General features: G+C 42.9%; 1 protein-coding gene across 2 annotated transcripts; it reads left to right on the top strand.

The window, feature by feature from the left end:
* The first annotated feature begins 34 nt into the window (after nt 1-34).
* On the top strand, nt 35-18,538 carry PSMB1 (proteasome 20S subunit beta 1). 2 transcript variants are annotated; one of them, XM_055433108.2, is made up of 6 exons: nt 39-204; nt 3,533-3,640; nt 7,568-7,649; nt 11,408-11,537; nt 17,140-17,246; nt 18,251-18,538. In XM_055433108.2, exons 1-6 carry the CDS (start codon nt 92-94, stop codon nt 18,434-18,436), a joined length of 726 nt encoding a protein of 241 aa, XP_055289083.1. In that variant the 5' UTR covers nt 39-91; the 3' UTR covers nt 18,437-18,538. The 2 variants fall into 2 exon arrangements, with proteins under 2 accessions (XP_088697043.1, XP_055289083.1); XM_088840917.1 differs by lacking the exon at nt 3,533-3,640 and having other exon boundaries at nt 35-204.
* The last annotated feature ends 7,657 nt before the right edge of the window (nt 18,539-26,195 follow it).

Below are 26,195 nucleotides of genomic sequence, written 5' to 3'. Positions count from 1 at the left end.
GGCCGGAGGCAGCGCCGCGGAAACCGGAAGCGGCACGATTTCCGGTCGAGGCAGCCATCTTGCCGTGAGACAGCAGGAGCGGAGCTACGGGATGTTGTCCTCCGTTGCCGCGCACTCGGGTGCGGGCCGAGACCTCGCCATGGAACCTCACAGCGCCGTGGGCCCTTTGCAGCTGCGCTTTTCGCCCTACGCTTTCAACGGAGGGTAAAGCCCCCAGAGCCGCCACTTTCTCTTTCTTCCTCCATATCCCTGCTTCAGCCTGTCTGCCCGGCGCTGCCCCTGCAGTCTCAGGCCTCCCTCTCCGAGGTTGCTCGGCTAGGTCCTGTTCTTCAGGGCTTCACCTTACAGGCCGGTCACTGGATCTCGATGTTGACTGCCAGCTTTACGTAGACAGCAGATAGAAATTGACACCTGACGTGCGCTCTGGAAGAGCTTTAAAAATGAAGCTAACGATTCCTTTCTGCCTGAACGTGTTTCTCGAGCCAGCAGGCACGGGACAGGTTGAGCATCTGAGACTAAAGAGTTAGGGTTGATTGTCCATGTGATTAGATGTAGTTGTGTCTAGCTAAAAGGTTTAATCAAATCACCATTTCGAGTTGTTTTGAACAATAGGATTACTTGGGCAGACTTAGGTTCATTGATCAGTGTTTATTTTTAAAAGTTAGCATAAGTTCAGGGAAAAAATACTCAGAAGGGGGACCTTTGAATATGTGTATTCTTGCATGTTGTATTTAAGTTTTCGTTTTCTTTCTTTTTTTTTTTTAATTTACCAGCATTATCTTAATACTTTTCCTTGATAGTGCACTAAAAGAACTAGGGTTGTGGAAAGACACTCTCTTTAGGACTCTGTGTATTTAAGCATCGTTTATAGTTTACCAGCCAAATTTTGTACTTTGAAACGTACACACCCAGTTAATTAATCTGGTAATCTTTAAGGACCATCCGATGACCAGATTAATTATTCAGGTCCTTACGGGTTTGAAATTTTAATGTAGATTTTTGGGATATTTGCAAAGAGGGTTCAGTTCAGTCGCTCAGTCGTGTCCGACTCTTAGCGACCCCATGAACCACAGCACGCCAGGCCTCCCTGTCCATCACCAACTCCCGGAGTTCACTCAAACTCATGTCCATCGAGACGGTGATGCCATCCAGCCACCTCATTCTCTGTCGTCCCCGTCTCCTCCTACCCCCAATCGCTCCCAGCATCAGAGTCTTTTCCAGTGAGTCAACTCGTCGCATGAGGTGGCCAAAGTATTGGAGTTTCAGCTTTAGCATAAGTCCTTCCAATGAACACCCATGATTGATCTCCTTTAGAATGGACTGGTTGGATCTCCTTGCAGTCCAAGGGACTCTCAAGAGTCTTATCCGGCACCACAGTTCAAAAGCATCAGTTCTTCGGTGATCAGCTTTCTTCACAGTCCAACTCTCACATCCATACATGACCACGGGAAAAACCATAGCCTTGACTAGACGGACCTTGGTTGGCAAAGAGGGTGGACGTCTGTGATTTTAGCCTTGTCTCTGACACTAAAGAGCAGTGTGATCTTTGGTACCTACCTCTCAGCTTCTTGAACCCAGATTTCCTTATCTTCCTTAGCTACTCATAGTTTGAGGGAAGAATCAAAAGAGAAGCATTTTGTAGGTTGAAAGCAGGTATCTTTTTAATCCTCATGATGACTGTTAGATGATATATACCTCAATTTTACAAATGAACTTGGGCCCTTAGAAGGTAAATTTTGTTAATCATAGTGCTGGTGTGAAGTTGAACCCCAGGACTTGAATCTGTATCTGTGTTGCTATGAAGTTTATAAATGCTTTTATCATTGCACTTTGAAATATTTTCTGTGACAACTAATGAAGTGGTGGGATCACAAAATGAGTTATTAAATCCATTTCATGAGACAGTTGCAGATTCTTCTTGAGACTTATAAGGTATTCAGTGTATATTACTCACTTTCTAACCTTTGTAATCCAATTACTGCTGCAAAGTTAGTGCTTATGGCTTTCTGATATAAAGTAACCTTTTCTTAGTCTGTGTTCTTTACCTTTAACATTTATTGCTGGCTCTTGGGCAGCCTTTGCTTCTACAAAATAAGACTTGGTCCTGTGTCTTTTTCTAGTCTGACTGAAAGTGGTTAAACTCCAAGTGATGAGCCTGTGCATTTGTCACTGAGTACTTTAGGATTATGCCATTTAACTAAGTCAACCTTTAACACAGGAACTGCTGATATCATCAACTTGATAATTTGTCCAAGGTCACAGAGCTTTAAGTGGCACAGACAGGTTTCGGGTAACTTCAGATTCCAGGTTCTCGGTGATCATACGTATGCCAGAGGGATCATAGCTAACAGTTAACTGGACGACCAGTTATGTTTTAGGCACTGGTATAAGGCTTAACAATTTAGTCCATTTAGTGCTTGTCACACCCCAATAAAGCAGGTACTGTTGTTTAGTCCATTTAATGCTTGTAACACCCCAATAAAGCAGGTACTGTTGTGATCCCCGATATGTGTTTGAGGACATCGAGGCCTTGAAAAGTTAAGCAGTTGACTATCTCATATCTTCTAAGCAGGAGAGCCAGACTTTGAACCCACACAGTCTGCTTTTAGAACTCATCCTCTCGGCCTCCACTGAACAGAGCCACAGAGGGAAAAGGTTGTTCTTTGTTGGTCCATTTTCCAGCAGATGCTTGGGTGTCTCCTGAGTGCAAGACAATTATATAAGGACTTGGGTATAAAGAAATTAAAAACATTAAGTCCCGGGACTCCCCTTGTAGTCCAGTGGTTAAGACTGCCCTTCCAAGGCATGAGACATGGGTTTGATCCCTGGTTGGGAAACTGAGATTCCACATGCTGTGTGGCGTAATCAAAAAATAAAGAATAATAATAACCACGTTAAGCCCCTCTTCTTGAGCTCAGATATCTTGTGTTGTATCACTGTCTACACCTCCCCCAGCAGGCAGGATCATGGCCTTTGGCCATTTTATAGTGTCAGTAATTGTTTAATGATACATATTAATCAATAATATATTTAATTTTTTGATGATGGTGATAATTTAGTGATATTTGAGCATAGTCGCTCAGTCGTGTCCATCTCTTTAGCGACCTCTTGGACTGTAGCCCATCAGGTTTTGTCCATAGGGATTCTCCAGGCAGGAATACTGGAGTGGGTTGCCATGCCCTCCTCCAGGGGATCTTCCCAACCCAGGGATCGAATCTAGGTCTTCCACATTGCAGATTCGTTACCAGTTGAGCCACAAGGGAAGTCGGATGTTTCTGTCATCTTCTGCTAAGGAACCTTTGCTCTGATTTGACTTGTGTTTTTAAGGGAATCTTTAAAATTTTTTTTTCCAGATGACTTGTAGCCAGGGATCCTTTCCCCTGATCTTTTCCTCTTCCATCTGAATCCTGCACTTGATTATACCTAGTAGATTTTATCTCAGTATGTGCTATGGAGCATTCTCATATTGGGAAAGGTGTTATTAATGTCCAGAGGAATTCATTAATTTTGTTTTTCCTTCTTTTCCCCTCAGTACTGTATTGGCAATTGCTGGAGAAGATTTTTCAATTGTTGCTTCTGACACTAGATTAAGTGAAGGGTTTTCAATTCACACACGGGACAGCCCCAAATGTTACAAATTGTAAGTAAATATTTCTAAGGACATGTTTTCAGCACATTGTGATGATTCAATGCTGCTAGAGATTCAGGTTTTAAATGATGTGTTTCATGAATTTTTAGATTGCCTGTTTGGAGCTTAGCTTGCATTTTTGTTAGAAAATTATTTTCTAGTAATTCAGTATGTAGTCTTTGTGATATTTGCCATATTTAGGTACCAGTATTGTTTGGTAACTGAAATATTTTTTACTCAACATCTTTTAAACTATTTCAAATATACAACAAAAGTAGGATAATTTTGTAGTCAATGCTCGTATACTGTCATGTAGATCTTATCAGAATTTTATTGTTACTGCTTTATCATGTGTATTTTAATCCTTCTGTGGGTCCTTTAATATATTGGATTCTGTTTTAATCTGTGCCTTTAAAAAAAATAACCTAAAACATTCAGTTTACCCATATCTTAAGCAGTTATATCCATGGTTCACAGTTTTAGTGGGTAGCTATGTTTTTTCTAAAACATAAGAAAATAAAATCATGTGTACTGGGGGTGGGGGGAATTTGCATAAACTAACTAAACGCACGTTACATGTTAGCAGTGGTTTGTATTTAACGTTTTTGGACACCGTTGGAAATGGTGGTCACTCTTAGGTTCGTACATAAGCGCTTCTTAGTCCTGAATTCTAGCAGGAGTAGACTGATAAGGTTAGGGTCCTTTGGGTGGGCCTTGTGGTGCTGCAGGGCAGGCCCAGCCCACATCGGAACCTAAACAACAGCAGGCTTGTCTTCATCTTCCCAGTTTCCTTTCTGTCCACTTCCATCTTTTGATACCCTTTTATCTTCTCTGATTTGTAGCATGGTGGTGGTTTAGTTGTTAAGTCATGTCTGACACTTGCGACCCCATGGACTGTACCCCGCCAGGCTCCTCTGTCCATGGGATTCTCCAGGCAAGAATACTAGAGTGGGTTGCCATTTCCTTCTCCAGGGGGGTCTTCCTGACCCAGGAATCAGACCCTGGTTTCCTGCATTGCAGGCAGATGATTTACCAACTGAGCTATCAAGGAAGCCCTTGTAGCATACCCATGCAACAACTTTTGTCTTTTAAGATGTAACTTTTATAAAGTGAAAGTAGTAAATATCATGAATAAAACTTAAATGTTATAGATACTGTACTTGTACAAGATTCTGCTCATCTTTGTAACATTCTGTTTTAGCTTATATGCCTCCTAAGTGCGTACTCTCTCTTTTAGTGAAATACTTCAGGTATATGTAGAGAGAACAGTATTACTTCTGTGTTCCTGTCATGCATCTCAGGCACTGGGGTCACACATGAATTGCTTGCATGCTCCTAATCCCATGCCCTTTTGGGGCCAACCTAGAGCCTAGCCCACCTCTTTCCCCCCTTGTTTGAAACTTATATTTACTGTTTATTCTTTGCAGAAAAACTCTTCTTCATTTAGGTACCTGGATATTTGGTAGAAGCATTTTGAAGCTCAGATTTTGTCTTCCCCTCTTGGTACTATCAGCCTTTCTTGGTAGTACAGGCCGTGAAGCCTTATGGTATATTGGGGTCTTTGGCTCACTGCAGTGAGGTTGATTATAGAGAGATCAGGAAAAATGCTGGTGATGACCCTAGAAGTGTCAGTGGTCTCCCCAGTTGGACAGGTATGTTTTGTGTGAATCATTCTTTTATTTCTGAAAGAAAGGGCCTCTGCTGATCATTTCTTGATGAGATGGGTTTAGGTTTCCTTATAAATATTAAGACAATTAACTTTTGAGGCGTCAGTTCAGTTGCTCAGTTGTGTCCAACTCTTTGTGATCCCATGGACTGCAACATGTCAGGCCTCTCTGTCCATCACTAGTTCCCAGAGCTTGCCCAAACTAATGTCCATCGAGTCAGTGATGCCATCCAGCCATCTCATCCTTGTCATCCCCTTCTCCTCCTGCCTTCAGTCTTTCCCAGCATCAGGATCTTTTTCACTGAGTCAGTTCTTTGCATCAGGTGGCCAAAGTAATGGAGCTTCAGCTTCAGCATCAGTCCTTCCAATGAATATTCAGGACTGAATTTCTTTAGGATTGACTGGTTGGATCTCCTTGCAGTCCAAGGGACTCTCAAGAGTCTTCTCCAACACCACAGTTCAAAAGTATCAGTTCTTTGGCGCTGAGCTTTTTTTATGGTCCAATTCACATCTGTACATGACTGCTGGAAAAACCATAGGTTTGACTAGATGGACCTTTGTCGGCAAAAATACACAAAAATTTTATTAAGTACTCTCTGGTGGGCATTTGGGTTGTATTTGGTTTGTTTTGGAGAGTCGTTAAAATAATATGTATATTTACACGTGAACCTAGAGCTTATCTTCGCAAACTTGCATGAGTGTATTTGTAGCAGTGTAATTTTTGAGTGAAAATGATGTGCATTTAAGTTTTTAGTAGATGCTGTCAAACAACCTTTCTAAAGAGTTGGATCAGTGTACACTCTTTCCCAGTTTCTGAGAGTACCCGATTTTCACAACCTCACTAGCATTGTTATTCTACTAGGCTGAAATCGTCTGTTGTTTAGATTTTAATTTATGAGTGGCATGGAGGCTCTTTTATATGTTTATGGTGACTTGTTTCTTTTTATATGACTTTCATATAATTTAGGGGCTTCCCTAGTGGCTCAGACGGTAAAGAATCTGCAGGAGACTGGGTTTGATCCCAGGATTGGGAAGATCCCCTGGAGAAGGGAATGGCCACCCACTCTAGTATTCTTGCCCGGAGAATTCTATGGACAGAGGAGCCTGGTGGGCGACAGTCTATGGGTTTGCAAAGAGTTGAACACAACTGAGCACTAAAACTTTCATTTTCATGTAACATACCTGTCTTTCCATCATAGGTTTTTTTTGTATTGAGGTATAATTGACATTTGGGGGCTTCCCAGGTGGTGCGGCGGTAAAGAGTACACCTGCCAGTGCAGGGAGTGCAAGAGATGCAGGCTTGACCCCGGGTCAGGAGGACCCCCTAGAGCAGGAAATGGCAACTACTTCAGTACTCTTGGTTGGAGAATTTCATGGACAGGGGAACCTGGCAGGCTGCAGTCCGTGGGGTTGCAAGGAATTGGACATGACTAAGCGACTGAGCACACGCATACATAGTTGACATATAACATTTTAATACTCTCAGGTATATAGCATCATGATCCCATATTTGTATATATTGCAGAATGATCACAATTAGTCTGGTTAATATCTGTCACCACACAAGTTATAACTTTTTTTTCTTGTGATGAGAACTTCTAGGATTTACTCTCTTAGCAACTTTTAAATATACAATACAATTTTATTAACTATGCACATTATCCCCAAGAGCCATTATGCTGTTAATGCATTTCATATTTTTAGGAACTGTTTGTAGAATAAGGAAATTAAAAGTAGGCTTGGTCTGGTCGTGTATACTACAAATATATTTTGTTAGTTCTTTCTTTTTCTTTTTGGCTACACTGAGCAGATTATGGGTTCCCAGTTCCAGGAATTGAACTTGGGCCATGACACTCCTAGTTTTTTTTTTTTTAATTCATCATGTTTTTTATAGAAGTTTTCATTTTATATGCAGTCAGATCTATGAAACTTTCTGTGTGGACATGGGGTTGTATTATATGTAAACTGACTGCTCTCAACCGAACCTTATTAAAGAAATTTGATCATATTTTCTTTAGTGCATTCATACTTGCATTTACTCTCGTAAGTTTTTATCCACCTGTAATTCATTTGGGATAAGGGGTGAGACTTCCAGATACATGAATCCCCCCTCCATGTGCCTACATGTCTTGAGTAATTTTAAATTTAAAATTTATTCACCAAATGGGAATGGGAGTTTGTGAGTTTTAAATTTAAAATTACTCCAGACATGTTTTGCTTTACTGTCAGGCCAACTGTTCCCTGAAATGTGGTGTGTTGTTGTTTTTTAACAGAACAGAGAAAACAGTCATTGGATGTAGCGGTTTTCATGGAGATTGTCTTACCCTGACCAAAATTATTGAAGCGAGACTAAAGGTAAATGCTTTTGTACGTGTCTACACTGTTGAAAGCTAATAACAGAAGTTCTTTAGATTCTTTTAAGCATATATCATGGCTGTTGCTAGCTAGAGAAGAGCTAGCTTCGCAGGTGAACCTTTACCACAAACGACATGGTCTTGTTAATACAGCCATCGTCAAAGTTGCATAACGTAGAGTGACAGCAAGCTCCTTTCTGTTAAAATACATGTACAATATGAAGTGAAGGGTTCTCTCTCCTTTCTGAGGTAGACTGAAAGGGGTTTCTTCTGAAGATGCTCTTCTCAGAAATGAAACAAATCAATTTCTGCAGAGGAGGCAGGCTTTTAGACCGGAGCTTGGTTTGAAACACCATCAGCCAACACATCACACTTTTTTTGACAGCACTGTACTCTTAGCATGAGCAGAAGGACAAGCCAGCTGTTTGGACTAGAGGCACAGTCATTATCACTTAAGCCCTGCCAGTCTTTAGTTGACAGCCAGCTGAGGAAGGAGATCAGACCCAGGGTGCATGGGAGTGGAAGAGAGCGGGTAGGGTGAGGGAGAAGGAAGAGAATAAGATAGACTGACCTGCAGTGGAGCCTTCAGAGGGGCTGACGCTGCACCACTCGCGTGTCTCTGGGAGCGGGGGTGTTGAAGAACAAGGGAACTGACTTGACAGAAGCAGAGGCAGGTCTAGATGTTGATTCTGGCCTGTGTATATTAGCAGCGTTTGCTTCAGATCTTTTCAGGGAGAATAGGATAGGAGTAGTTTGGGCTGCACTCATAGATTTTATCAGTAATGACTCTCTTCTTAGTTTGTAAAGTACAGGGTTAGGGTAGGATTCTCAGTCACCATATGTCAGTACTCAGAAGTGTAGCTCTGTTTCTTAGTTACATAGCTTGGTGACGTTTTAAAATATCTATTGATGAAATTTACAGTATCAGTATTATATCAGTTTTCATATTTAATTTTCTAGGCTATAGTAATATTTAGTAGTTGGTAAGTTCAGCTGGTACATGGAAAGGTTAGCAGGGTTGATGTTCTGTTTTGCCTGCTTGTGGATAGCCCTTAAGATTACGAGTAAGGTTACTGGAGTCATGTAATGAATTTAACTGACACTTACCTATTTTAATGATTTCATTGAGTTATTTGCCAATTGTTAACATTTGTTTAAAATCTATTGATATTGAAAGCTGTAGTGACTTATGTATTGACATTTATATGATTCCTAATATATTTTGTAAATGGCATTTAGAGGACAAAAAGAAACCTGATACGAAAAGTAGTATTTTGTTAATAAAATTTGAAAAAGGTACAGTGAGTTCAACTCAGTGCACAGTACTTGAAAATTTTCTTTCACATGTTGTTGTGTAAATGGTGAGGTGAATAAATATTGGTGCTTGGTTTTGAAATGAAATGAAGACTGTTCTTTATAATCTTGGGAAAAAATGTTTCTATACATCAACTTATATAAGTAGCCCATTTCTCATCTTTCTTCAGTATTTTAATTGTCATTGTTAGATTTCATAGCAGTTCTTAGGTTTCTCTTTAGAGATATTTGCTGTGGCTGACAAATTGGTGAACTTAAATTTACTTACTGGATAATTTAGGATTGCCAAGGATGTAGTAAATCTGGGATCAGAAATCACTGTCAGGTGCTATTTTGGATACTTCTGTTCTCCATGGTAGATGCTCTAAGGATTAAGACCCTGCCCTCTGCTGGATTCATACAGAGTAGAGCTGCCCCCGTCTCTCACAGATACCCTCTCTGAAAAGAGAGAGGCTTGTCTGAGTCTGATCAGGAGTCAGTCATTTGGTTTTTGTGGCAACTGTTTAATCTGCCCTAAACCAGGACTGGAAAAGGTCAGTTTTCCTTCCAATCCCAAAGAAAGGCAATGCCAAAGAATGTTCAAACTACTGCACAATTGCACTCATCTCACACGCTAGTAAAGTAATGCTAAAAATTCTCCAAGCCAGGCGTCAGCGATACATGAACGGTGAACTTCCAGATGTTCAAGCTGGATTTAGAAAAGGCAGAGGAACCAGAGATCAAATTGCCAACATCTGCTGGATCAACGAAAAAGCAAGAGAATTCCAAAAGAACATCTATTTCTGCTTTATTGACTATGCCAAAGCCTTTGACTGCGTGGATCACAATAAACTGTGGAAAATTGTGAAGAAGATGGGAATACCAGACCACCTGACCTGCCTCTTGAGAAACCTGTATGCAGGTCAGGAAGCAACAGTTAGAACTGGACATGGAACAAGACTGGTTCCAAATAGGAAAAGGAGTGCATCAAGGCTGTATATTGTCACCCTGCTTATTTAACTTCTATGCAGAGTACATCATGAGGAACGCTGGGCTGGAAGAAGCACAAGCTGGAATCAAGATTGCCAGGAGAAATATCAATAACCTCAGATATGCAGATGACACCACCCTTATAGCAGAAAGTGAAGAACTAAAGAGCCTCTTGAAGAAAGTGAAAGAGGAGGGTGAAAAAGTTGGCTTAAAGCTCAACATTCAGAAAACTAAGATCATGGCATCTGGTCCCATCACTTGATGGGAAATAGTTGGGAAAACAGTGGCTGACTTTATTTTTTTGGACTCCAGAATCACTGCAGATGATGATTGCAGCCATGAAATTAAAAGACGCTTACTCCTTGGAAGGAAAGTTATGACTAACCGAGACAGCTTATTAAAAAGCGGAGACATTACTTTGTCAGCAAAGGTCCATCTAGTCAGGGCAATGGTTTTTCCAGTAGTCATGTATGGATGTGAGAGTTGGACTATAAAGAAAGCTGAGTGCCAAAGAATTGACGCTTTTGAACTGTGCTGTTGGAGAAGACTCTTGAGAGTCCCTTGGACCGCAAGGAGATCAAACCAGTACATCCTAAAGGAGATCAGTCCTGGGTGTTCATTGGAAGGACTGATGTTGAAGTTGAAACTCCAATACTTTGGCCACCTGATGCAAAGAGCTGACTCATTTGAAAAGACCCTCATGCTGGGAAAGATTGAGGGCAGGAGGAGAAGGGGACGACAGAGGATGAGATGGTTGGATGGCATCACCAACTCAATGAACATGGGTTTGGGTAGACTCTGGAAGTTGGTGATGGACAGCGAAGCCTGGAGTGCTGCGGTTCAAAGAGCGCTGCGGTTGCTAAGAGTCGGACACTGAGTGACTGAACTGAACTGAAGTGTGCAAACAGACACTAACAACATGTTATGAATGAATGAGACTGTGTTCCAGTGAAACTTCACCGAAATAGGTGGTGGGCTGGATTCGGCCCACGGGCTGGATTTTCCCGACCACTGTCAGCTTGCAGAGTGGAGAGCTGAGTTTGGAATATCCTCACCGAAATAGGTGGTGGGCTGGATTCGGCCCACGGGCTGTATTTTCCTGACCACTGTCAGTTTGCAGAGTGGAGAGCTGAGTTTGGAATATCCTCTCCAGGTTGCCTCATGTTATCTGTTTGTGTGTATTTACTCTTGAGTTAAGAGGGCCTGAGATAAGGATGGCATGGAAAGGAGCCATCTGGAGAGCTGAGGGCAACTTGGCGTTCTCTCCCTGAGAAATGTCTGTAGTCCCCTCAACGATAGGACATAATAAAATACTATTTTGTCTTTGTATTATTGTATTGCTTAATCATGAAAGGAACAGGCGTCCTTTCCCATTTCACCAGGAGAGGCTTTCAGTCTTTTCAATATGCTGTTCATTGTTATAGTCTTTAGTATATTCTGCCTCTACATGCCTGTTGGTTTTGTTAATAATTGCAGATGTACAAACATTCCAATAACAAGGCCATGACCACCGGGGCGATTGCTGCGATGCTGTCTACAATCCTGTATTCCAGGCGCTTCTTCCCCTACTATGTGTACAACATCATCGGGGGGCTTGATGAAGAAGGTAGGATGTTTCCTTTCCAGGTGATGGAGTGGATAGCATTTCTTACCTGTGTTTCTATCCAGAGCTGATAAAAACCATCTTGCCCAGCAACTTTATTTTCTCATAATTAAGGCAGTGAAGAAACTGAAGCTAAAAGGGAAGTAAAGGGTAGCCCAGCGAGACACAGCAAGTCGTGTGTTAAATGAGTACTGGGCATTCAGTTCTTTTACAGGTATTTCTCAAGATCTTGCATGACTTCAGTAGTAGATACTTAGCATTTTAATCTCACGGAAAGAAACTTGACTTGGAGAATCTTGACCTAAATATGATTTTAAGTAATGACACTTCAGTAACAAGCATATTTGATTTCAAAAAGTTGTTTTGAAAGTAATGTGTAAAAGAAATGCTTTTCCACCAGTGTTCTTGGATCATTTTTGAAACACCTCTTTAATTTTCTGTCAGAGTTGAACCGGGGGGCCAGGGAAAATCAGCGTTGTTACTTGACATTTTCATGCTCGTTTTGATCAAAAGTTGTGTTACCCAGAAAAGGCAACAGTGTTTTTCACCAGATCTGATTTAAGTGAACTTTTAGTTGCTTCTAAAAATTAAATACAAAAAAAATAAAAATCAAATACAGTCTCCCAGGACAGATCTGTGTCCTGGGAGTAGTTTAGAGTAGTCCATTGTAAAAAGAGGGCTTTCCTGGTGGCTCAAATGGTAAAGAATCCGCCTACTATGTGGGAGACCTAGATTTGATCCCTGGGTTGGGAAGATCCCCTGGAGGAGGGCATGGCAACCAAGTCCAGTATTCTTGCCTGGAGAATCCCATGGACAGAGGAGCCTGGTGGACTACAGTCCATGGGGTTGCAGAGTTGGACCCGACCGAGAAACTAAGCACAAGCATGGAGATTGTGAAAAGAAGGTACGGAAATGTCTGAGGAGAGATGGTTGAAATATCTGTGTCTTTCTTTCTTTTTATAAAAAAATTCTGTTTCTGGCTGTGCTGGGTCCTTGTTGCTGTGCTGGCTTTTCTGTGGTTGCAGTGAGGGGAGGCTGCTATGTGCTGTGGTGCAGAGGCCTCTCATCTCAGTGGGCTCTCTCGTTGCAGAGTACTAAGAGGCTCTAGGTGTGCGGGCTCCGGGCTCCCAGGCTCCGAAGCACAGGCTTAGTAGCTTTGGGACATGAGCTTAGTTACTCTGAGGTTTGTGGAATCTTCCCGGATCGGGGATCGAACACATGAACTCCTGCATTGGCAGGCAGATTCTTTACCACTGAGCCACCAGGGAAACCCAAGTGTGTCTTTCCGAGAGGGAAGGTTTTGGGTCAGAAGGAGTCAGGTTCTTTTCATCTTCTCTCTAGTTTTTACTCCTGTCCATTCCCGTTCACAGATGTTTTTCTTTCTCCCTTTCTCTCAACCCCACCCCTTATGTGACGTATAGGAGCGTTCTGATCACTTTAGGTTGACAGTTTTTCCAGACTTTCATATGTAAAAACAGAAAATACAAAGCGTAGAAATGGTGAATAGAAGTTAGTTACCCCTAACCTGAGGAATTCTAGCCACAGGTTAGCTTGCCTAGCACCCAGCATGCTTCTGGTGCTTTTTTTTGTACTGATTTTTAGTCAGAGGATAATTGCTTTACAGTATTGTGTTGGTTTCCACCAAACGTCAACATTTACCCATTACGCTCCCACTTGAGCATCCCTCCCACCCTTCTAGGCTGTTGCTGAGCCCGGGTTTGAGTTCCCTGAGTCATACAGCAAATTCCCATTAGCTGTCTATTTTACATATGGTAATGTGTGTTTCTGTGTTACTCTCCCTGAACATGCACGATCTCCTCTGGTGCCTTTTTTAACTTCAGTTATGTCTGACTTGAATGTCAGGCTAATAAATTCAGATTTTACCAATATGAATAATAGCTGTTACTGAATTTCAGCAGGCCAGACAGTGTCTTTCAGTTTTTCAGTGTCACTGATTTGAGAAACCTCATGTATACTGATTGGCAGAGCTCAGGTTTGGATCTGTTTGACTTCAGAGCCCTAGGCTTTGATTTCCACGTGCCAACACTCTAGCTTGCTTTGATGGTATTCTCAGGCTTTTCTAACCTCTTTCTTTCTCCTAATCTTGTCTGGTTTAATTTGATTTTTATTCCTAAGAGGAATTTCTGTGTGTAGTGAAACAGTCCTTTGCCTTTTCCTGTTTCCCAGGACAGTCGGCGCTTTCACTCCCATCCTTTCCTCTTTCGTGGTTTATTTCTTTGTTTAGTGGAGTGCATTGCTAGAGAAATTTCTGAAGAAAGGTATCAGGAGACCTTTTTGAGTCTTTGCTTTTGGAGTCTTTTCTCTATCTTACTGTCTTTTGCTTTTAAAAAGAATTTTCCCCCACTTGTTGTCTAGCTGTTTGGGGTTTTTTGTTCTGCTCTGAAGATTTTCTGAACTTCAGTGCCTTGTTCTTTATGGAACTCTTTCTGTTTACGCCATAATTAATTTCTAAGAGCTTTTTCTTAGTTTCTAGCTCCTTTTATTTTTTTTAAGTATCCTGTTACTGCTAGATTTTGGGGGTACTTCCTTTGAAAGGTTCTCTGCATTTTGTCAGATTGCTTTTTTGGTCTTGTTTATTTTGGCTGCACTCTTCTGTGTTGGAGGCTTCCTTCAAATTTCTGATTTTGGCTGTCCATTCGTACTGAAGAGTGAGCATCAGAATTTGGCCGTAAAGGCATGTGGTGGAGTGGCTCATCAGCTCTCCATTTAACACTTCTGCTCTTGAATTTACCCTGTGTCTGTGTCTAAGCCTTGTGCTTCCAAGTCCCGAGCCTCTGTTGAGTCTTGAGATTGTTTCCTGTCTTTTGTGTTGGAGGTGGGCTGTGTTGCTAATGGAGACCCTCAAGACACTGGGTTGACAGCTGACTGAGCACAGTCAGCAGCTATTGCTTAGACCTCTGCCTTCACCTCTCCAGTTGCAGTCATGACCTCTTTTAAAAGAATCTTCCCCCAAGTCAACGAGGACTTTGGTTTTTCTATAATGAAAACAGTAATGCTTATGGAAGTAGTCAAATAGTATTGGAAGATACAAAGATAAAAGTGGGACTCCTCCAAAGCCTGTCCCTAGAGGTAATAACTGTTAAACTTCTTGGTATGCGTATATGCTTTGCACTGTGTAAGTAGGCTGTAGTTGGCATGTTTGGTTTTCCTTGACTGTACAGTGATGTATTGTCACGGGGTAGATTTGTGCTGATGGATAAAGACGTGGGTGATGATTTTATGACTAACACATGGGGTGGAGCCGCACCAGAGTTTCCCTGCTAGTCCTCTGAGAGTCGTTCACATTGTTCCCAGTTTCCTTAACATAAACAATATTATGCCTCCCTGTATGTAAAATTTTGTGTACTTCTCCTATTATGCTTATCTCCCTGGAAAAAATTCCTGGAAGTTGAGTTTCTAGGTCAGAGAATATCTGTGTTTTCCATTCTGCTGATACCACATGCTTGCCCATCAGAAAGGGTCCTGCACTCACCAGCCAGGGGTTTGAGTACCATTTTTGTCTTTTGTTTGGGGTTTTCTTGTTTTGCTTTGGCGTCCTAACCAGTATCTGAATTTTAACACATCTGAAGGTCTTTGCCTAGTAAACACGTTGTTGTAATTTATATGTGCTCTTTGTTTTTGTTGAGTTTGGGTGTCTTCATGTTTATTGCCCTTTCCATTTCTTTTTTGGAGACTGACCCATGTATTATCGCTTGTTCCTTTATGTGCAGGTTAGTCTTTTTCTTGCTGATTTATAACAACTGTTTTCAGCTTGTGTTACAAATGTCTCTTGCTTTTTCTAAGGGGTCTTGGAAGCCATGGTCTTGGACATATTCTACTCTTTTCATTTTCCTCAAAGCTGTTGTGTGTGGTTTTCTGAGGTTGGCTTCCCTTGGGTAAATCTTTCTGCGTATATGTAATTTCATTTATTTGTGTATGTAATTTTGGCTCTGCTGGGTCCTTGTTGCTGTGTGGACTCTTCTCTGGTTGTGGCGAGTGGAGGCTGCTCTTTGTTGCCGTGCTTGGCCTTCTCCTTGTGGTGGCTTCTCTTGCGTGGAGCACGGGCCCAGGGTGCGTGGGCTCCTGGGCTCTTTAGCACAGGTTCAATAGTTGTGGCTCTCAGGCTTGGTTGCTCCACAGCATGTGGGATCCTCCTGGCCCAGAGGTCAAACCTGTGTCTCCTTCATTGGCAGGTGGATTCTTTACACTGAGCCACCTAGGAAGCCCCTTGGGTAAATTTTTTGGGACTTACTTGTGGCCTCTTGGCCTCATGAAAGATAACATGAGGTTTGGGTTTATCTTTTGTCTTTTTATCCTTTATCCTTTGATTTTATCCTTCATAGCCCTTTGCTTATGTGTTGAAGTTGGTGAGCTTGCTTGCTGCAATCTGGGTTCTTGTTCCAAGCTTACTTCTAGCAGAACACTTCTTCAGGTTCTCTCAGAAAGTTCTCTTTAAAAATTATAGTGACATGTGTTCTTTGTAATAAACTCAGTATTAAAGTTTATAAAGTGATTCCCTTTCCTCGTCTCTAATCCCACAAAAATGAATAAGTACAGTCACTTACTAATCTTTCTGTCTGTTCCTGTATGCCTGTATAAATGTGTGTGCTGTTTACCTAATGCCTTGAAATTAAAATGAAACTGTGCTATACACACTGCAGAGCTCTTCCTTTGGCTCGTCCGGTGGATGTGTCCCACAGCTTCTTCCTAGGCTGTACGTTGCTGTGTGGACATAGCATTCTCTGCTGATAGATTTTAGGTTGCTTATAAATTTTTGATCTTTCGGAGATAAATAAGTGATCCTGTACATACTGCTTTGTGTGTTTATGTAAGCATTATTTGTAGGTAAATTTTAATTCTGTACATGAAATTATTGCTGGATCATAGGGTACATACTTTTATAGTTCGATGGATTCTGACTCCAGTGGCATGACAGTTTATACTTACTTCAGGAGAGCCTGAGAACCCATTTACCTACTCCCTGACAGGTCTCTGTTGTAACTGTCAGAAGAATCAGTGTACTGAGATTCTGTTTTTCTTACCCCCAAAAAAGCACTAGTGTTTTATACTGCTAGTATAAAACAAGTGATTACATTTTAGACAAATCTAGCCTTTTGAATGTGACATTTGTGTTCTTCTGGAATTGCTTCTTTATTAAATTGATTTTTTATGGTACTGTTGCTAAAGAGTGTGCTTACCGTTAGTCTAAAAACACATAATAAGTTTTGCTTCTGCTTATATTTAACACTAGAAGACTCTTAAATTCATGTCTGTACTGCAGCTGCACCAGTTAGTTGTCTAGGAATGTTGTGAGGAGTTTGGTGTAGAACTTAGAGCAGCAGCTGTGGCCAGTAACACCCCGTGCCGCATCGCGGTAGTCAGTGACAGCAGCTTGAGGAGTATGAAGCTCTTCAGTGCTGTCGTGGACAGGAGTGGGCAGGAGGGCCTCCAGCTGCGTTCTGAGGGGAGGGGAGGAGCAGACCGCGCTTCTCAAATGTTAGCCAAGTTGATAGTCCATATTGTGTCACACTTTGATTAGGTTTATTTTACCATAATTTGGGGATGTTGTCAGGAACCACTCTTACGGAGACTTTTCTTCTCTAAGGGAAGGGAGCCGTGTACAGCTTTGACCCGGTAGGGTCCTACCAGAGAGACTCGTTCAAGGCTGGAGGCTCAGCCAGTGCCATGCTGCAGCCCCTGCTTGACAACCAGGTGAGGAGACTGCATCCGGGAGGCGGTGGCTGAGCCCAAAGTGCCTGCCTTTTCCTGCTCCTCATTAGCCAGGGGACCGAGAAGTGAAGGCTTTCTGTAATTAGCTGCTGAGCTTGCTTGGCTGACTGGCCTAACCCACCTCCTTGTCTCTGTTCTGCTGGTTCTCCTGTGGCCACTCGCTTCTGTGGTTCCAGCTTCTTCCTTGTTCTCGTGACTTGAGGGGCGCTTCTGTCTGCAATGGTTGCTCCATGTTTTCACTTCTGTTTTTGCCATTTTTATGTGGAGATCATGAAAATGCATTTCTCCCCCAGTCTGTCCATTTCTGTCACCTCATTTTGTATTATAACTTCCATGTATATTTTTAATTTTTTCCCTTTTCTGTTACTGCTGGCTGCATTCATACCTGCATGGCATCTTGCCTGGATCATTGTGTTAATTTCCTAACATCCTTTTTGCCTCCTAGCTTACTTCCCTGTTTCATCCTCCTTGCTTGTTTGAAATGTGTGCAGTTACTTCTGCTTATTACTTATCTGCCACGTTTCGTGTCGCTCTGTATTCCACTCAGATCCGTGAAATGTGTGTCCGGTCTCCAGGCCTCCATCTGGAATGTGCCTCCATCCTTAACTCCAGTTTGTCTGTTAGGATTCCGCTCCTCAAATGCATTTCCTGCGGGGGCTCTCGGGGCTCTGTCTTCTAAGTTTCGGCACATTCTGTAACCTTACTTGGCTTTCACGTGTTCACCCCTGTACTGTGTGCTTCTCAGCTTTCACGTGTTCACCCCTGTACCGTGTGCTTCTCAGAAGTGGGGCCTTTGTCGTAGTGGATGCTTGTCAGGTGTCGGGTGGGTACTTCAGCCAGGTCTAGAAACGTTTCACCTGGGGGACATTTTAAGTTTGTGTGATGTATTATTCATTTTGACTCCTGAGACCTGTGAAAGCTTTGGGGAGACTGGACCTCCTTTGCATGATCACACGATGCCTCATCCAAGTTTCCTGTCCCACTAGGTTGGTTTTAAGAACATGCAAAATGTGGAGCATGTCCCTCTGTCCTTGGACAGAGCCATGCGGCTCGTGAAAGATGTCTTCATTTCTGCTGCTGAGAGAGATGTGTACACTGGGGACGCACTCAAGATCTGCATCGTGACCCAAGAGGGCATCAGGGAGGAGACTGTTCCTCTGCGGAAGGACTGACTTCTGGGCCCTTGTCACTGATGAGCTCAAAACCGGCTGAGTTTGTACCTTGAAACTGTTGGAATAACTTGTTTTATTAAAAAATAAAACCCCAAGCACTTACTTTGTTATAACTTGTCTTCTTTCAGGACAGAACTAGGAAATAGAATTTCTTTTTCCTTTCATTTTCTTCAGTCTTGTATTTTTCTGTCATCCAGAGCTAAGCGGACTGTTTTGGTCAGTTTATCATCTTATGATAGCCCATCTTACAAAGAACATGTTTAGAATTTATTTAGTTCGCCTAGCTTGCCTTGATGGGCAGATTACCTTTAACTGTCTCAGTTTCATCGAGACGTTAGTTAATGTAAGTAGAGTATGCTAAGATCTGTCATCCCTGGAATGGCTGTTTTGGAGGAAAATTAAGAAATGTTAAAACTGAGACCAAAACTTGGATAGAGCTAAAGTTTTTGCTTTAGAACTATTAAGTACATTTTAACTCTATTACATATAATGTTGGAGTAATTTTTTTGATGTTGAACAAATTATTACGGTAGGGGGTGTGATTTGTTTTGTGGGCTAAGAAAAATGGAATTTTACTGTTGACCTTATGTTAATTTAAGTGATCAAAAATCCCTAGTGGATGCATATTTGAAATTTTGTTCAAGAAATACTTGTTGAATACTCTCCTAGGCAGCAGAGTGCATTGGTGACATTCATTTCTCTTACAACATCACAACTGAAAACCAGACTGTTCCATTCAAAGTGTATTTGTCATGTTTATTATATCAGTTATGCAGAGAAGCAGAAGAAATAGGATATAGATTTATTATTAGTCACTGGCTCACATGGTTCTGGAGGCTGAGAAGCGCCCATTACCCATTGTCTGCATCCTCAAGACCCAGGGGATGTGGGTGTGAGTTCCAGTCCAAGTCTAAAGGCCTGAGACCAGGAGGACTGACGGGCGTGAGACCCTGTCTCCAAGGACGAGAGAAAACTGTGGTCCCAGCTCAGCATGAAGAGAAAATGAGTGGATGGTGCCCACCCAATTTAGGGAGGGCCAGCTTTTACTCATCCAATTCAAATGCTAATCTCATCCAGAGACCCTCACAGACACCCAGAAATAATACTTAGCAAGATATCTGGGAACCCTGTGATCTAGCCAAGTTGACATAAAATTAACCATTAAGATTGTCAGCTATAGGTATATTTTATTTTTTGTTTCAGAGGATTTTCTGTTGATTTAATTTTTCACTGGTTAAAATTATAAATTTGTGCCTAAACTTTTCTATTAGGTCTTCACCTCCCAAGGTTTCTAGGACCATTTCCCCCCAACCATCAGGTGCAAAGTATGTTAGCCTAATATTCCTCTAGACTAAACGTGGTTTCCCTGAAGGCCTTGTCCAGAATGTGCTAGACATGAAACCTCCTAGAGCTACCTCTGACTCCAGTTGTTTGAGTGGCTTTTATATTTTATTCAGTTACACGTGCCCACCTGAAAAAGGCAGCCGTTGAGCCTTTGATAGGTTGGAGGAGTAATTTGCTTTTACAGTTAGCCAGACTCTTAAGATTCCAGTGCCAGGTGACACTAGTGGTCAAGAACCCACCTGCCAGTGCGGGAGACATAAGTGAGGTGGGTTCAATTACTGGGTCGGGAAGATTCCCTGGAGGAGGAAATGGCAACACATTCCAGGATTCTTGCCTGGAGAATCCCATGGACAGAGGAGCCTGGTGGACTACAGTCCATGGGTTTGCAAAGAGTCAGACACTACAGAGCAATTTAGCATGCATGCAAGATTCCAGTGAGAAAGCTCAATTATGTTGAGTCTTGACTTTATAGATGTTACATTCCTGCCTGCAGCGCAGAACTGAAAGAATCTGACAATACTAGAAATCGTTAGGGGAAACAGCACTTACTCCAGAGGCGTCAGCCATGGCTCGATTTACACATGCTGACTCGGAATGCTGTGTTTGTTTTTTCTTTCATCGTCAGAGCGGAGATGCTGTTTTGCAGTCTGCTCTACAGGGTTTCCCAGTGGGGAAATGCTGGCTAAGCTGAGCCTGTGATGAGCAGGGGCCACATTTCCTGCTGTAACTGTGAAGGCAGCAGGCTGAGATGTGACTGTGCAGGCCTACTTGAGAGGAATATGAATTATTTGGTAGGAAAATGGTCTTTATTTCTAAGATGCCTGTCATTTCCCTGAAGGGTTTTCCAGCTGCTTTTCTGTCCCTGTTTTTCAGGAGAACCCTTCTGACTCCAGGATCTCCCATCCCCTCTGTGAGTCAGGGCGTGACTAGTGCACCCGTATATCGGAGCTGACTCACTGGAAAAGACCTTGATGCTGGGAAAGATTGAGGACAGGAGGAGGGGCAATGAGATGGCTGGATGGAATCTTCGACTCAGTGGACATGAGTTTGAGCAAACTCAGAGAGAGCGAAGGACAGGGAAGCCTGGTGTGCTGTAGTCCATGGGATCCCAAAGAGTTGGATGTGACTCAGCAACTGATCAACAACAACATATTAGAATTTCATAGAGCACTTGTTAATAAATTAATTCCTGAGCCCACCCCAGATATACTGGCCTAGTTTCTGGACTGGGATGTGAAAATATGCATTAGAAAACTAATACCCAGGTGACACATAACATAGTTTGAAAACCCAGGAATCAAACCTGGGTCTCCTGCATTGCAGGCAGATTTTTTTTTACCAACTGAGCTACAAGGGAAGCCCTAGGAGACTTCTAATGAGGGACTGATAGAGGTTTGACCTTGTGCAGTTAAGAGAGGCTGGTTAGATGACCCATGAGTGTTTGGTGCTGGAGCCTGAAGTCCGAGTGCAGCAAAGGCTCCTGGGAAGGAACAATGGGTGTAAAGGGAACTCAGCCAAATTGGAAACTACAAACTGGGGCGTGAGGGCATCCTACCAGCCTCACCACCTCCAGATCTCTCTAGCAATGGCTGCAAGGGGCTGAGTTCCCTACACCCAGCACAGCAGCTAGGAGCAGCTGGAGAGGGTCTGGCAGAGCTGACGGCACCGCCACGCCCATCAGAGGGGCACAAAAGGAAGACAGCATTGCCCATCTGCCCATGTTGGCAGGAGCAGGCCCACACCTAGCAGGTGGGAAGGACGTTTAGGTTCCACCCACAGAGGAGGTGGCAACTGTGCCCATGGACAGTTTGGACCACAGGGAACCTGAAGGCAAGGAGAGCAGAGGGATAGGAACCTCCTCACATTCTGCAGGTCAGGACAGAGGGTAGGAGAGAACTGTTAACCTCCTGGGGCTTGTTTTCTCTCTTGGACAGAGAAGGGCTCCCAGTGTGTCTGCAGCGACTTGGTACATCCAGCGGAGGAAGGGGCCCTGACAACGCCGGCCACCGTTGCCCTCTCTGAGCAGATGCCCGGCGTCTGTTACGAAGGCATCCGTTCTCTCTCCTTGCGTGAGATCAGCTGCCCATGTGGCTCTCCGTGGTCTGAGTGACTCCGTGGAGTGTGTATTCATCTTTGAAAATGTTTTTTTCCTATAATGGGAACATCTCTATTCAAGAAAACAGCCTGGGAAAACAAAAACAAATCAAACATGGGGTGTGAATGGATATCCACAGGGCTGACTTGGAAAGTATAGGTGACTTAGGGTGTGATCTCACACCTTGTCCTCAAGCAGATGTAGAGCCTGTGCCTTTTCTGCAGCGAGATGCTTCTGGAGGGGCCCTGCTAGAAGCTGTGGGTTTGGAAGAGGAGTTGGCTGTGGTCTAGGGAGGCTGTGAGACCCTCACTCTTCAATGGATGTCTGCAGGCCACTCTCTGAGGCCACTGGATGGCAGTGTTGTTTTGTCCGGCTGGGTATCCCACAGCTGGGGGCCTGGTGTTCTATAAGGAAGTGGTTGCTAGTCCAAGATTTCCCAGTGCAGACTGCTGAACTCCTGTGAGAGCCCTGGGCCTGATGGTAAATCCTTTTCATAACCTGGAAGGAGGGTTGCCTTGCTATGTGCTAAATCCCTTCATCCTCATATCAAAGTGGAAAAACAGGAGATAAACCCAGCACAGTTGGTAGTAATTTGTACTGGCAGAGATAAATCGAAAGTTGGTAAGCAGTGATCTGTATGGGAGGTCCTGGGCAAGGTGTGTGGGTGGGAGGGAGAAAACATCAAAAGACAGCTTCTTTGGAAACGGGGACTTCCGGGGTTTACTCAGGCAGCTGTCTGGTGGCAGAACTGAAATTAAGACTCCGCATTCATTTTATTCTCCTGGGCCCTCTCTCTGGGTCTTCTGCCACCAGCAAATCCTTTTATTTTTTGTACTTGAGTCTATTCTTTCAAATGGACTCTTGAGGACCTGAGTCTACCAATTCTGCTGAGACCCTTGGTTGAAGAGTCTGTGTAGGTGCTCATGGTAGAAAATACCCACAAAGCCATGAGTACAGTCTCCCCTTAATGTAGTTCTAAATCCCAGCAAGTAGACTGCTTACTTCAAGTAGTAACTGCATCCCCAAGAAAATGCAAGAAAAGACTTGCTTTTCTTGCATTTAATTTAATGCCTTTGGCTTAATAAGAGTTGGCCTATACTGCTTTCCTTTTCCACTGGCAAGGAATACTTCTATTTTCCTTGAGTATCACAGGTAATTTTGCCTTTCTTCTCTTTTGCTCAGAGAGAAACCTAGTAACTCTGAGGCTTACCTGCCTTAACTGGAAAAAGTATAAAAAGGAAAAAGGAAAGTCTGCCATTATAATGATCACGTTTTTTAAGCCAAAGGTTGAAACATGCTGTAATGTAGGGTCTGACCAAATAGTTCAGTTCAAGGCTGTCCTGCAAATATTAGCACTTGTAATAAAAGTTCTAAGAGTATCTGCTTAGTTTTGTTTTTCTTTCCTAACACTTATTTTTAACTATTTCAAAAACTGCACCTGGATTCGTTTCCTTCGTTCTGATAGTCTCATTTACTTTTGAACTGTGGAGAACCACGTGGCTGGCCTCGAGGTAGGAGACAGTGCTGGTCGATTTGTGCTGATGTGCTGTTCTCCCTCTTCATTTAGGGTGCTGAGAGCATTCACCACACACCCTGAAACGCTGGTTAGCTTCTCGGGAGATCAACTCAAACTCCCGCTCTGCTATCACTATTTCCTGGGAGGGGTGTTAGGTAGTCTCTGGAGCTTGCAGGTTGTAGACGTGGAGACTGCCAGGAGACCTGCCAGCCATCGTGCTCCTGGACTTGGGGCTCTGAAAGGCTTTAATGCCATACGGCATTTCCCATCTGTGGGTTCCTTGTGAACCTTTAGACCTCCATAATGACCATTTATCATTAAAAATAAGTTTGAGGTCAAAGTTTTGTAAATCTAGAATTCTATGTATAATGATTCCTTTTCCATTTTTGCCAACCTCCTCAAAATACTTTGAGTTTGGATGCTACCTAATAACACACCTAGTGTAAAAAATCTGATCCGTAACTTGATTTGAGCTGGCAAAAAATTAGTTTGTTTGACAGAGTATCTCACTTTTAGCCAGCCCATCAATAGATATACCTAATCATTCCCTAATCAGTATCTAATAAAGACTTGTTTTCATGAGCCATAAGTATCAGGGTGGGGGGCAGATAGGGCCAGGATGGAGCTAACTGCAGAGCACATGCCTGCTGCGTGTGAGGATTTTCGGGCAGTTAGGTGATGGCATGGCCAGGACACTGGTCTTATCTGTTGAATTATGAAGCTGAAAGCCCAGCCTTTTTAGAAAGACATGTAAAGTCTCTGGTTATCTGGAGAAAATCACAGAGAATTCTGACTTCCTTCAAGCTTCACAAAGGTGAAACGAGTTTTAAGCTTGAGCACACATTACAAAATACTACTAAAGGAAATAATAGTGAAGAGTGTAGAGTTTCACTCAAAAAACGTGGTAATAAATGCTGACAGGCAACATGTCTGCCACACAAAAATTAAAAACTCCAGGGAAAATCACCAATGCCTTTTTTATTCCACTGGAAATTTGCAGTAATGTCAAACATCAACACTTCAAAAACAAGAAACAAACTTTTTTTTTATGGTTTTCACAAATCAGAGGAAACAATTAACTAATCTAAACTTACCAGGAAGTTTGGTGAAGCTTATTGTTCGATTTCCCTCATAATTCTATAACAAAAATATGTTTTTGATTTTATACTGGACAAACTTTGATATGAGCTCATTTGCTCAAAATTTACAGTGGGTTTTGAGCCCTCCTGGCACTCGGGTGCCTCATGTTCTGGGTCTTCTATTTGACATGGGTGTGGGTGCTGCTGCCTGGATTCGGTAATTCCCCAGAGGGGTTAGCCTCAAAAGTGCCAGCTCGCTTTGGTTTATTACAAGGTACAAACTATTTTTTCCTTAAATTCCTCAAATGCCTCATCCGTTCACGTATTTTATTATGGAACATTTCAAATACATACAAAAGAAGTTGGGAGACGAGTGTTACGAAACCCTACGCATCCTTCACTCACTGCAGGAACTACTCCTGACCACTGTTACGTCATTCCCTCCTCTCCCCAACCCCACACACCCCAAAGTATTTTGAAGCAAATCCCAGACGTCCTATAACTTCATCTCTAAATTTTTCAGCCATCTAAAAGATAGTGGATCACAATAAACTCTGGAAAATTCTGAAAGAGATGGGCATACCAGACCACCTGACCTGCCTCTTGAGAAACCTGTATACAGGTCAGGAGGCAACAGGTAGAACCGGACATGGAACAACAGACTGGTTCCAAATAGAGAAAGGAGTACGTCAAGGCTGGATATTGTCACCCTGCTTATTTAACTTACATGCAGAGTACATCATGCGAAACGCTGGGCTGGAAGAAGCACAAGCTGGAATCAAGATTGCCGGGAGAAATATCAATAACCTCAGATATGTAGATGACACCACCCTTAATTCAGAAAGTGAAGAAGAACCAAAGAGCCTCTTGAAGAAAGTGAAAGAGGAGAGTGAAAAAGTTGGCTTAAAGCTCAACATTCAGAAAACTAAGATCATGGCATCTGGTCCCAACACTTCATGGCAAACAGATGGGGAAACAGTGGCTGACTTTATTTTTCTGGGCTCCAAAATCACTGCAGTTGGTGATTGCAGCCATGAAATTAAAAGACGCTTACTCCTTGGAAGGAAAGTAATGACCAACCTGCTGCTGCTGCTGCTAAGTCGCTTCAGTCGTGTTCAAATCTGTGCGACCCCATAGATGGCAGCCAACCAGGTTCCGCCGTCCCTGGGATTCTCCAGGCAAGAACACTGGAGTGGGTTGCCATTTCCTTCTCCAATGTGAAAAGTGAAAGTGAAGTCGCTCAGTTGTGTCCGACTAGTAGCGACCCCATGGACTGCAGCCCACCAGGCTCCTCTGTCCATGCGATTTTCTAGGCAAGAATACTGGAGTGGCTTGCCATTGCCTTCTCCGATGACCAACCTAGACAGCATATTAAAAAGCAGAGACATTACTTTGTCAACAAAGGTCCATCTAGTCAAGGCTATGGTTTTCCAGTGGTCATGTATGGATGTGAAAGTCGGACTATAAAGAAAGCTGAGTGCCAAGGAATTGATGGTTTTGAACTGTGGTGTTGGAGAAGACTCTTGAGAGTCCCTTGGACTGCAAGGAGATCCAACCAGTCCATCCTAAAGGAAATCAGTCTTCAGTGGTAGGACTGATTTTGAAGCTGAAACTCCAATACTTTGGCCACCTGATGCGAAGGGCTGACTCATTTGCAAAGACTCTGATGCTGGGAAAGATTGAGGGCAGGAGAAGGGGGCGACAGAGGATGAGATGGTTGGATGG

Source organism: Moschus berezovskii, chromosome 10 (assembly GCF_049115385.1).
Source record: "Moschus berezovskii isolate FMDL1 chromosome 10, NW_MosBer_1.0, whole genome shotgun sequence".
Classification (NCBI taxonomy): domain Eukaryota; kingdom Metazoa; phylum Chordata; class Mammalia; order Artiodactyla; family Moschidae; genus Moschus; species Moschus berezovskii.
This window is presented reverse-complemented; position numbering and strand designations above follow the sequence as displayed.